A 13,194-nucleotide genomic window follows, 5' to 3' on the forward strand; every position below is an offset into this window, starting at 1 on the left:
TCCCCCGCTCACCCCACAAAAATAAAAAGAATCCCACATTTCTCACTAATAGACCTATATTATAAAACATTGTATGCAATCATTCTATCTGTGAATTTCATCAATAAAAAATTTGTGCACATATGTGTTCTCTTTTTGTATAAATACTTATATACTATCTAATATCCTCGATTCTGACCCTCGATCACAAAGTCTAAAATATTTACTATCTGGCCCTTCACAGAAAAAGATTCCTGACCCTTGGAATAAATCAAACAATGAAGTAGACAGGTAAAGAGTTGACATATTTAATTCTGCTTCCTAATCCATCACCTTTTTCCTAGTTATTTAAGCACTCTGCCAAGTTTCACCCATTAAATGCAATGGTCTCTCTCTCTCTAGATTCAGAAAGATTACCAGAAGACAAATAATTTTAACACTTTAATCCTTCAGAAAACATCTAAATATATCTACAAAGCTAAACTATGTCTTTCTATATAAAACATGATGCTTAAATAGTAACTGGTAGGAGTCTCCAAAGAAGTTTACCTTCAGTTTACTGAAATAGGTTAATGGTTTTACTAATAAGTCAAGACTGGAACAATACCATATTCTTAGAAGTTCTTTCCTTAAATTTAAAGTTGTTCACTTGATATGCTCAATAATCATGCAAGCAGAACAAGAAACTAGCATTCCATAATTCCATATGGTTAAATGTTACAAAGCAAAAATAAGCATTCTGACACCTCCAGACTCCACTTTAAGACTAGATGATTAAGAAGTTTTTAAGGACATTCATCCTGTTGACTTCAAAAGTATTTCCCCTCTAATAAGACTATCGCCAAAGATATAAAATGAGACTTTCTGAACCTATCATCATAGAAGTGAATTCTTTATTGTTAGAATATGTAAGAAATACTCAAAAATTAACTGTGATGGAGTTCCCATCGTGGCGCAGCGGAAACAAATCCAACTCGGAACCATGAGGTTGTGGGTTCGATCCCTGGCCTTGCTCAGTGGGTTAAGGATCTGGCGTTGCCGTGAGCTGTGGTGTAGGTCGCAGATGCAGCTCAGATCTGGTGTTGCTGTGCCTCTGGTGTATGCCAGCAGCAACAACTCCAATTAGACCCCTAGCCTAGAAATCTCCATATGCCGCGGGTGCGGCCCTAAAAAGACAAAAAGACCAAAAACAGCAACAACAACAAAAAACCCAAAAGCCCAGAAAACATAGCAACAACAAAAATTAACTGTTAAATTTACGTATCAAAGATAGTTCCCTCAGGAAAAAAAATCCCCAAAAAAGATAGTTCCCCTGGGCCCTTTAGTAAATATTTAAATACTCAGGTTCTAACAAACTTGAAAACAACTATTGGCACACAGAGTAAAGACATTAGTCAGTAAAACAATTTCATTTACTTCACTACCAAATCATTTATATTAGGAAAAAACTGGCAATCAACTGGAATTTACGAAAATGATACTAAAAATCATTTTGCAACCAATCCAACAACTCTTTAACCTCAGTTTTTATATTTAATCTTTCATTAGAAATTGTACTTCAAAACAAAATTTTAACATGGTTTCATCAACTTGAAATAAGATTCATAAAATGTACCTTTTGATGTTTGTTCTGGAGTTTCGATGAGACATGTAAGTAAGAGTTCTATGCAAAAATATTGGCTATAAAAAAAGTTAAAACATTAAAATTAAATAGGTGAAATTCCAGAAAAAAAGTAATATTGATGAATTTTGTTGTTTACTTACCGCTATAAGATTTCGAGTTCGAAGAAATCTATAGATTTGCGTTGGTTCTAGGTAACAGAAAACAAAATACAAATGCTATTTAAATTTACTCATTACTTAATTTGTTAATACCAACCCAACCAATATAAACCAATCACCTGTTATGAAAACTATGTATTCAGTATTTACATCAAGAAAATTAGTATGCAAAATTAGGTCAAAAGACATTCAATCTATAGCATACATTCACAAAATGCATCTATATTTATTTTAAATTTAAAGTTCTCTAAAATCTTCATTTTTTTTTTTGGCCCCACCTATGGCAAGCAGAGGTTCCGAGCCAAGGGAATGAATCGAACTCTTACCACAGCAGTAACAATGCTGGATCCTTAACCTGCTGCACCACCAGGGAACTCCTGTAATCTTGTTCTTAAGACTTGTTTTTTAGTTATGTATGTATTTATTTATTTGCTTTTTAGGGCTACACCCACACGTAAAAAGGTTCCTAGGCTAGCGGTTCAATCAGATCTGCAGCTGCCAACCTACACCACAGCCACAGCAACATGGGATCCAAGCTGCGTCTGCGACCTACACCACAGCTCAAGGCAACGCTGGATCCTTAACCCACTGAGCAAGCCCAGGGACTGAACCTGGATCCTCATGGATACTAGTCAGATTGTTTCTGCTGTGCCACAACGGGAACTCCAAGCCTTGCATTTCTAAGGTAGCTATTTTTAAAGCAGTCTGTATGCAGAACTGAAAGAAGTGGTTATATTCATTTAACTTAGCTAATTTAAACTACTTATAACCCATCTCCTTCCAAAAAGTAGCTGAAATGAGGTCGTTGGATTCAATAAAAGAACTCCTTATTGACGCCAAATAAAATGAAATTTTCACTTTTTAATTGGTCTTTTCAAAAGTCTATACAGCACTCAGCCAAAACGGAATAAAACCGTTACCTAGACAGACATCCTAACACAGATATGATGAAAGTCAGTACTGGAATCTAATATACAAATTAGCTAAATTTCTCAATAAATACTTCGTTATAGTTCAAGTTTCTATTTTTCTCAATATAAATGTTACCTCAGTATGTAAATATTAGAACACATTTTTATAAGTAATAGATTCCCAAAGTATTCTTAATGATGTTTAGTTAAAATTTGGTATAAAAGACTTATTATAGATAGAAAATATTTTATAGAAAAATACCATAATACCAGTTACATTAATGATCTGTTAGTATATTTCTTTAAATAAAATAGTATAAAAATGACCTAACATGACTAAACATATTAGTAAATACATCAAAGTACATAAACTTCTCAGAAACCAAGATCATTATTAAAGAAGAATCAAGTTGTTTTGTGACCAACTCTAACTCTTAATGACAGTTCACCTCTCCAAATCAGATTGGTCAGAAACCAAAATAGCTAAAACTTTCTCGGAGGATTTCTAACATTTAGAAACAAAATTTCCCAAGGATTTTTTATATTTCCAACTCTTCTTCAGTTAGTTAGTTTAGTTTTTGTTTCAAGTAAACTAAAAGGAGATAGTTTAGAAGGGCTACAAACATGTATGTTTATTGTCATCACTGTGCTTCAGTTCTCCACCATATTTCCAATTTAAAGCCTCTCCAGATTTTTGAAAGTATATTAAACAAAAGCAAGCATATGAATCTCTCTCAAGCAGGTTCAATATTCATTTCAATAAAAACTGCAACTCCTTGTATTAAATTTCAATTAGAATTTCATGAAGCACTAATGAGAGAGAATGAAAGAAGGGAATTAAACATTGTAATACGTCTTTCCAAGCACAGCTGATACCATACCCTTAACATATGCCACAGGAAATTGTAAATAAAGACATTGAGTGGTAGAGCTGAGTTTATTTAAGTTTCTGTAAAATTACATCCACACAAAAAGCAAGGCGGAAAACAATCAGAATGTAATATTCACTCAAGAACAGTTCAGATGACTTATAATCATGATGTTTCTTATAAATTCTATTGTTTGTTTCCAGGCAACTGGCCCCCCATTCCAAATTAAGCCGTAGTTTTGCCCTGGAAACAGACCTTAAAGACGGAAACGGGCATATGAAGAGGTTCCGAAATAAAGTACAACGGGCAGGATTCCCAGATTGTCTGAAGATGCTTAAACCCTGTCTCAGTTTACGTGTCCGTGAAATGGGTGGGCAGATTTGAAAGGCTGAGAGTATCAAAAGGGGCCATGCTAACGTGCAGCACACCAAGTTAGTTCCAAGGCATTTCAGACTAATGACCATTCGGTCGATTTTATGGCACTCTTCTCTTCGTAGGCTTAATTTTGCTCCTCGGAGCCTACAACCGACACCCTCGCACTTTGAGAGTATGGAAGGCACGAAAGAAAGCAAGAACGAGTCCTGGGATCTGACTGTAGACCCGACCGTACAGTCCAACTGTGACCTCCTCACCTCAAAGCAGCCTGCTCATAACGTGGGGCCCCACTAACCTCTGCTCGCGTGTAAATCTCCGGGGAGGCAAGGACCTCCCCTGGCCCCCCGAGCCCACCTCCCCGCAAGGCCCTAGACTTCGGGCCCCCTCGAGCCGTAACCCCCGGAGGGGGGACGGCCCCCTCAATTCCGCCCTCCACTCTCGAATCAGATAGACTCCCGGTGAGGAAAGGGGTCCCAACACGAGTGTCCCGGCCCCCTAACGCCGGGAGAGCGGGGATTCCTGCCCCCCAAGCCTCCAACACACTCACTCTCAAAGGCCTGGAGGAAAAGCTCGTGGTCAGCCTGGACGTGCTCCATTTTCGGCTTCTTCACCGGTAACACCGCGGCCCCCGCCGCTGCCGCCGCGGAGGAGGAGGAGGAGGCCGAGTAACTGCCGCCGCCTCCACAGCCCCCGCCGCCGGACTTGCCGCCCGACGCCGTCGCCGCCGCCACCGCCGCCGAACCCCCGAAGCCGCCTCCCCCGGACCCCGCGCTGGGCCCCGAGCCGCCCCCTCCCCCACCGCCGTGCTTCTGAGGCGCCATCGCGGTTCCTGCCTCCTCCCCCCGCCAGCTACCCGCCGGGCGGCCCTGGAGAGTAAGCGCCTGCAATACCAACCGCTCGCCCCAGCAGGCTCCGGCGGACCGAGGGGGGAAGGAGGAGAGAGGGGAGGAGAGGGGAAGGGAAGGGAGGAGGAGAGGAGGGAAGGAGGGAGGAAAAAAAAGTGTCTCCTCCTGAGAGCCCCGCTCCGCTCGGGAGACCGCTCACCCTAGCCTGGCCTCGCTCCGCCCACTTCCCCCGCCCGGCGCTCTGATTGGCCGGCGGGAGCGCGCGCCGCCCGGCCGCCCAGCCTGTTGGCCCGTAGATTCCCCCGTCAGTCACGCGGAGGCGCTTCTCGCGGAGGCGCGGCTTGGTTGGCCCGTGCGCGCTGCCGATCGCGGGCCCGGCCGCCTCTTTGAACTGAATTCGCGGGAAAATTAGGGGTCGGAGCGGCCTTCCTGCTGGCCCCGGTGCATTGTGGGGAGAGAGGGACCCAGCGAGCGGCTTAGGGAGCAGTTTCTAGCTTTCCGAGCGTCGTCAGTCGCCGCCCCCGAGGGATACAGGACCCCTGAGGAGAGGCTGGCCTCTGAGGAACTGGGGGCGAGGGGCCTGTTAAAAGCTCTGGGATCCAAGACCGATCATCGAGTCTCTAACTTCACAGGAAGGGGCCTGCCTGGGGGTTGGTCGTGTCGCTTCAGGTCTGAGGGGCTCGCGGGGCGGGGATCGGGTTGCCGGTCCCCTCGTCACCACGTGCCTCAAGCCACCCTTGGCAGAGTCCCACCCAGCGAGCGCTGGAGAGGACAGAGGGCCGTCAAGGGCTCACGGACGCCCCTGGGCTCCACCAAAGGAAGCCATTAGTAGGGAGAAGGAATGTGCTAGAAAGGAGGAAAACGATTTTGTGTAGGTGCGGTGAGGCTTCAGCATCGTTACTGAGAGAGGTTGTGGCTTCTCAACATGTTGGAAGCAAAACCTAGACATTTGATGCCCAGACACCATAGGAGTGGTCAGAGGGATAAAGTGGATTTCTTAAAAGTACGTATATCTATCTGGAGAACCTACTCATTTTGCTCTCAAAAACTGGAAAGAGAACCCGGTGTTTTGCGGGTCTCACTTAAAAAGAAAGATGCTTAGGCCCGATTTGGTCTTCTGGTACGAACTGGTTTGGAGCTGAGCTAATATTCTTCAAGATTTGAATTTCGGATTGAGCAAAGATGATCTCTAAGGTGATCTTCCAGTTTAAATCCTGTGATCTTGTACTACATTGAAATGAAACATTAGCTTCAAAAATCCCAATCTATAAACACAGAACCATTTCATACTTTCCATAACATTTTTAAAAACGTCTACTTTGGGCCCTTTGCAGTTAACTTCAAAACACTGTTTACAAAGCAAGCATCTTTGGAATGATTATTCAAATATCCAAAGTGTTGATTTTTTTCAATGCATTTACAAAGCAAGCATCTTTGGAGTGATTATTCAAATATCCAAAGTGCTGATTTTTTTCAATGCATTTGCTACTTAAGAAAGTGAGCTCTATAAATGATGCCTGTTGTACAAAATTTGGCATTTCAGGAACACCTTCGAAATTAGGTATACCAGTTACTGATTTTTAAGTGCAGTCTATATTTTTAGTTAGACAAAAAGTTCAGAATGTTTCTGTATTTAAAAAAAAATTTCCCCCTATGAAAAGAGTGGTTTTGTTTTTTAGATTTCTGAAAGCCTTCTCTGTTTAATGCAGTCCCTAGTGGTTTGTGGGGGGTTAGATATTGGTAAACTGCTCATACTTAGCTTTACAGGGTTAGAAAATGAAGTTTCATCAGTTCAGCCATCTGGAGAATTAATGCACACTAAGCAAATCACAAAATATCAAGATATAAACCAGAATGCTAATATGTTAATTAACAGTCAGTATAGATGGCAAAATTACCAGTCTTCATTATTTATACAGGGCTCCCTTTTGAAGGGAGGGGAGGATGGAGGAACAGGTACAAAGAAAAAAACCAAGTCGCAGGTGATCATAAATCTTTGATGAGTAAAGAAATGGAATCAGAGGAGTTGGGACATTCTTAAAGGATATTCCCCTTAGGAAATAGCATTCTTGGTTTCAGCACAGACATGGATTTAATGTACAGTAGCTAACTGGTACTGATCATGTGATTCAAAGCCATCCATGCCATGAGAGAGGAATAGTAACAGATTCTCACTTTTTGTATTCTCCTTTGTCCAGATTGTATGTAGAACACTAAAAAGATCTTTATTACCGCGGACAAATTAGAATTGAGGAGTTTTGTTGGTTACATTTACAATCTTCTTAATCAGATTATGTTCTATAGCTAAAATGTTGACGGTCCCCTCAGGATTGGTCACTTCTGTGGCTACCTTATTTATTTTGCGTTGTTATTTTTAAGTTTGTTGTGGCAGTTGTTTTTGAGACTTGTGATGCCAGTTCACTGTCAATGACATTTATCTTTAGCCCCCTATCTCACACTGAATTTGAGTTGCTTCCTAAGGTTTTGCTTGTTTTTGCCTTTATGTGTATCTGGAATTGGTAAACTCCTAAAAAGCAAAGACCGCTGTCCATTTCTTTTATATCTCCTAGCACAGGACTAGCTATGCATGCAAGGAAAGAATAGCAATCATTTTGAGCTGTCGTGAGTATACTTTTATGTGTATTACCTCATTTTGTCATATGGGTCCTATGAAACTGTCATTATTTTCATTTTGAAGAGAAAATAGACTGAGAGAGGTTAGGTGACTTGTTCATTTAGGGGCAGAGCTGTGACTTGGACCCACGTTTTTAAAACTTCAATTTCTGTGCATTTTTGCGATCAGGATAAAATTATCCTTTGTAGCTGGAGTTCAACCTTTTAAGTTTGTTTTAAAAACTGAGGGCTGGAGTTCCCATTGTGGCGCAGTGGAAGCGAATCCGATTAGGAACCATGAGGTTGCGGGTTTGATCCCTGGCCTCGCTCAGTGCGTCAAGGATCTGGCGTTGCCCTGAGCTGTGGTGTAGGTCACAGACGCGGCTCCGATCTGGCGATGCTGTGGCTCTGGTGTAGGCTGGCGGCTACAGCTCCGATTAGACCCCTAGCCTGGGAACCTCCGTGTGCCAGGGGAGCGGCCCTAGAAAAGGCAAAAAATAGAAATAAAAATAAAAATGCACAAATATATGTATTTGTATCTATCGAGAAACACTGTGATACTTGGAAAAATTTTTAAATGCACAAATATAGGAGTTCCCTGGTGGCTCAGCTGGATAAAGATCAGCATTGTCGCTGCTGTGGCATAGGTTCCACCCCTGGCTTGAGAACTTCCACATACATGGGTGTGGCCAAAAATGCACAAATATTAAATTTATTGGATTATAAAGGAAACAAAAAAGTTGTGATGTATTAATACAGGTGCTTTTTTGAATGTACTAAAAAAGATTTAGCAGGTCAGTCTGATAACTATCATAATTTCAAAGCAGTGATGAAAGCAGATAATATTTTGAGATACCTATAAGAAGTGTAATGTGATATGGAAATGCCTGTCATTTATCTTAGAAACAAAGGCAATGCTAGCACTACTGTGATTTGTCACCTACAGTGATAGTTGAATACTAAATTTCAGTTAGAAGTTAATGTACATAAAGATGTAATTTTTTTCCTCATGTAAATTCCCGGACTCCCTGAATTTGACTCAAGTTAACAACTTGGTATTGTATCACCAAGTCTTTTTCTTTCTACTTGACTGTAAGCTCTTGGGGGCCGGGGTGATGGGTGATTTGTCTTAGCAACTGAGGTGTGTATCATTGTGCCTGGCAGAGAATAGGGGCTCATTCAATGAATTTTGATAAATAAGGTTTGACACCCATGCATAAATATAAATATCAATAGTAATAATTAAGTACTTACTATGTGCCAGGCAGTATTTTAAGCTTTTGGCAGTTCCAACTCATTAAGACCTCTCACCAACCCTCTGATGTAGGTAACTATTATTATTTCCATTCCATGGAAGAAGGAACAAAGGCAAACCTAGTTAAGTATCTTGCACAAGGTAAGTAATGGACCTGGTATTCTAACCCAAACAATCTGTTTCAAGAGCCCTCACTCCTGACTGTCATGCCGTGAAACTGGAGACCCTTAGATAAGATTTTGCACGTGTCATTTCTAGGTCGAGAAAGATTAGTAACTATTGCCTCCAAGATGCACTGGAATGAATAATCATCAGTATTGGATGGATTTGCTGAAAAAGAACCAAGGTATCAATTTTCCTTTTCACTCGTATGGTGTCTTTCTATCCTCCACGCACTCCCATCACCTTAAGATTGAGTGTTGAGTCTGTTCAAATAGGTCAACAAAAGCTATATCAGAAAAAATATATATGTTTAAGTCTTGCTTTGAGGGAACTGAAAAGTCATCTTTACGGATAAGTTCTGAGAGATATGATCAAATTTGATTGTTAAAAAGGCACGGCCTCAAAAGTAAAAATATTAATAACTTTCCTAATAAGGTTAGTGTGAAAGAACAACTTTAACTGTTCTATGTGAAATTTAAAATCAAAATTTTGCACATTTTTATTTCCTTTGTCTAGAAAAGAAAAGTGAGAACCATAGAACATTCACTGTGTATTATGGGGTTTTCATAATAAACCCCTGATTTGTGTGTGTGTGTGTGTGTGAGTGTTTATCTAGATTTAACTAGATATAAGGGAGGTAGTGAGACATAGTTAGGACCCCTGGGACAAGAAGAAATTTGACACTAATAACTTGAGGGAGGAAAAACCACCTGAGACAAATTAGAAATATCTAAACCTGAATTTTAGTAGGCCTACATCTGGAGACAGCTACTATGTCTGTTTTTGAAACTGTGGGACAAGTTGTTCCATGTTTAATTTTAAACAAAAGCAGAAGTGAATTGATATTTGTTGAGCATTCTATCCATACAACAATGATAAGCAGCAATATTATTTACTATTGTTAACCTCTCATGCAGGAGTAACTGAATCTTAGAGAGATTAAGTAACTCTCTCACCATCCCACAGCTTGTAAGTGGGCGAGTTGAGATTTGAACCCGGTTACAGGGATTCAAAACCCCATGTGTCTTCCAGTACAACAAAGGTATCCAGGCTGTCATCTTGGAAGTCCCAGAGTTTCAAAAAGCTACCTCAGGGAAACCATGCGGGCTCTGCTTCCCCATTCATCTTCAGTGTTCTGCTTCTATGTGTTCTATGATTTGTTTGAAGATAATGGGTTTCCTGGCTGAAAGAAACATTTTTTGAAAACCACCACCTTACATGCTTCCCGAGTCTAACAATGAGGAACAATGGGCTAAAATGGCACTCATTAATGTATTCTGAGCTATACTCACCTCAAAATTTGACAGCATTAAAAACAAGAATATACTAAGAGTAAATGAAGATTATTTAATAGTAAGGAAATATAGATGAAAAAAATTTGTGTTTATCTCACACAAGCCCTGCCCAGAAAAAAAAAATTTAGTGTTGATGTTGTCACCTCATATTGCTATGAACTGATTGTTTCCAAACTAAATGTGTCCTTTGTTTTCTGAGGAAAAAAGAGGATTACTATGTCACTGTCCTTCATAAATCGTGTTAACATAACATACACCACTTCATAATAATGCTGTAGTCTGGATTTCCATTTAAAGTTTGTATGTTCACCTTTATTCTGCAATTGTTGATTACTGTGGTTAATCAGAGAGAATTAAGAGATACAGGCCTTTATTTTTAGCTAGTTGTTGTTTTTATAAATATCTCGTCTCTCTGTCAAGCCTTTTGTTTAAAGAATATATTTATCAATTACTGTGTATAAATTTATTATAAAAACAAATTTTATAGCTAGAGGAAACTTAGATAGTATCTAGTTTAAGGCTTTTTTATATACATGAGGAACTGAGTTCTAGAGTTTAATTTGCTAAGATCACATGAGATGTTTAAGTATAGGCTGAGAGAGAATCTACAGGGCTAAATATTTGTGGAAATGCTGTCTCTCAGCTTATAAATTCAGAATTCTCTAGGATGTTTTATGTACTTTGTACAAAAAAGTGTCCTCCTCCACCTTACTCTACTTAGAGTTCTATTTCTGCTTGCACACTATTCAGTGGAACTAGTTCCTGGGGAAATGGTACTGTTATTCCTGGTTGAACCACTTTTTTTCCCCCTTTATGCTCATAGCTTCCTTCTCTCTCTCTCTTTTTTTTTAATCAAAGTATAGTTAATTTATAATATTGTGTTAATTTCTGCTGTACAAGTGATTAAAATACATGCATATATCTATATACACATACACACATGGTCTTTTTAAAATATTATTTTCCAGGGAGTTCCTGTTGTGGCTCAGTGGGTTAAGAACCCAAGCAGAATCCATGAGGACTGGGGTTCAACCCCTGGCCTGGGTTAAAGAATTTGGTGAGCTGTGGTGTAGGTTTCAGATGTGGCTTGGATCTGTCCTGGCTGTGGCTGTGGCCAGTAGCTGTGACTCCAATTAAGCCCTTGGCCTGTGAACCTCCATATGCTGTGGATGCGGCCCTAAAAAGACCAAAAAATATTTATTTTCCATTGACTTATCATGGGACATTGAATAAAGTTCTCTGTGCTATACAGTAGGACTTTGTGGTTTATAATCTCAACTTTATTTTTTAATTTTTTAATTTTTTGCTTTTTTTAGGGCCATGCCCACGGCATATGGAGGTTCCCAGGCTGGGGGTTGAATCTGAGTCACAGATGCCAACCTACGCCATAGCCACAGGAATGCAGGACCCAAGCCATGTCTGTGACCTACACCACAGCTCATGGCAATGCAGGGTCCTTAACCCACTGAGCAAGACCAGGGATGGAACCTGCAACCTCAGTGGTACTAGTTGGATTTATTTCTGCTGCTTCACAGCAGGAACTCCTACAATCTCTCAATTTTAATCTGTGGGAATATTTTCCCTTGGATCCTGTAGTGATTTGAAATTTACTGTAAATCCTTTGAAAGCCTTTGTCTTTCCATACCCCCTACAATTCTTAGCACACTAACTAAATTATTGGCATGGAGGATTCTAAAAATAACTTATTCACGTGGCTAGCTTGAGAATGTTGCCATCTTCATGGTTGAGCTGAATAAGAGAGGTGTCCTGAAGAGACCACAGAATGCTTTAGCAGCTGTTTTTGCTAGAACAACACAGAGCTTCTATGTTGCCACTGGGGTAGTTCGTACTCTATGTGCCTCCTAGTCTACTGCCTAGGAGAAATTCCTTGAGATTATAAAAGCATTTGACAATAGATTTCAGAATTCTGTAACCATTTTCTCTGACAGAAGCACTGTAAGTAAAGAGAACGTTTGGAGGAGTAGGACTTCTTTATATCAAGATAAATTAAGTTTCTGTTCTTTTAGTGTATCAGGATCAAATTAACACAGAGAAGCCAAGGAATTTTAATTTGGTTGGGTTTTCTTCATAGAGCACTCTTCAAAGTGAGTTTTCTTGATAGAGAAATGCTTCTGGCTCTATTTCTTTCTTTCTTTTTTTTTTCTTTTTTTTTCTTTGTTTCTATTTTTAAAATCCATTTCCCCAAGTTCCACTCTGTAACAAACTTGGGAGAAATAGCATTATACTATCAAGATTTGACTTGGTCATTATTTCACAGTGTGACTTTGAGAAAATTATTTAAATTCTCTGGTCTTCCTTTTTTCAAATATAAAATTAAGGTTTGGAGTTCTCTTGTGGCACAGCATGTTAAGGATCTGGCATTGTCACTACAGTGGCTTGCGTCACTGCTATGGCACAGATTTGTTCCCCGGCCTAGGAACTTCCACATGCCAAGGGAGTGGCCAGAAAACCACTAGGTACTAGTTGGATTTATTTCTGCTGCTTCACAATGGGAACTCCTACAATCTCTCAACTTTAATCTGTGGGAATATTTTCCCTTGGATCCTGTAGTGATTTGGGTACTAGTTGGAACCAAACAATAGAATTAAGGTTTGATTTAGAATAGTGATTTTTGTCCATAACAGAATCCCTGAAAGTTGAAGGTAGATCATATGTAATGTGGAAAATCATATTCAACACTATAATTTTACTTTTGGAAAGCAAAAATGACAATTTCAATAGTTTCTACACTGTAATCGCTGAAAGTTCTTTAACAACAACCTAGACCAATCTTTCCTATTTTTTCTTGATATCAAATTTGATTTTTTAAAAATTCCTATTCTCCTACCCCTGAAACACATGTCTAGCTCTATAGGGAAATGTGCTTTAAAAACACTGATATGTGGAAGACTGTCTCTTTATAAACCCATTGATAAAGTTACCCCAGTTCTTTAATTCTAAGGAAAAGGCAGAAATCACCTTCCAGGGCAGAAATCACCTTCCAGAGTGCTATTCCAAAGTTAAATTCATCCTAATGTTCCTTTTCCTTTCCTTTCTTTTCTTTTACCCTAATAATCCTTTTCTATAAAATTATAAAGCTTAGGTTCC

At 39.8% G+C, this 13,194-nt stretch overlaps 1 protein-coding gene across 3 annotated transcripts in view; it reads right to left on the minus strand.

Moving 5' to 3' along the window:
• Nucleotides 1-5,246, minus strand: part of SUZ12 (SUZ12 polycomb repressive complex 2 subunit) — a 48,371-nt gene extending 43,125 nt beyond the window's left edge. Inside the window, exons 1-4 of one of the 3 annotated variants that reach the window (XM_047758328.1) lie at nucleotides 4,811-4,971; nucleotides 4,464-4,550; nucleotides 1,744-1,790; nucleotides 1,595-1,659 (exon numbers count right to left, since the gene is read on the minus strand). In XM_047758328.1, coding sequence (XP_047614284.1) covers nucleotides 1,595-1,659; nucleotides 1,744-1,790; nucleotides 4,464-4,512 — 161 coding nt within the window. In that variant the 5' untranslated portion in view covers nucleotides 4,513-4,550; nucleotides 4,811-4,971. Of the gene's footprint in view, nucleotides 1-1,594; nucleotides 1,660-1,743; nucleotides 1,791-4,463 lie in introns of all 3 variants that reach the window. The other 2 variants (XM_047758326.1, XM_047758327.1) reach the window with 2 other exon arrangements.
• Nucleotides 5,247-13,194: the final 7,948 nt, after the last annotated feature.

Source organism: Phacochoerus africanus, chromosome 14 (genome assembly GCF_016906955.1).
Source record: "Phacochoerus africanus isolate WHEZ1 chromosome 14, ROS_Pafr_v1, whole genome shotgun sequence".
Classification (NCBI taxonomy): Eukaryota; Metazoa; Chordata; class Mammalia; order Artiodactyla; family Suidae; genus Phacochoerus; species Phacochoerus africanus.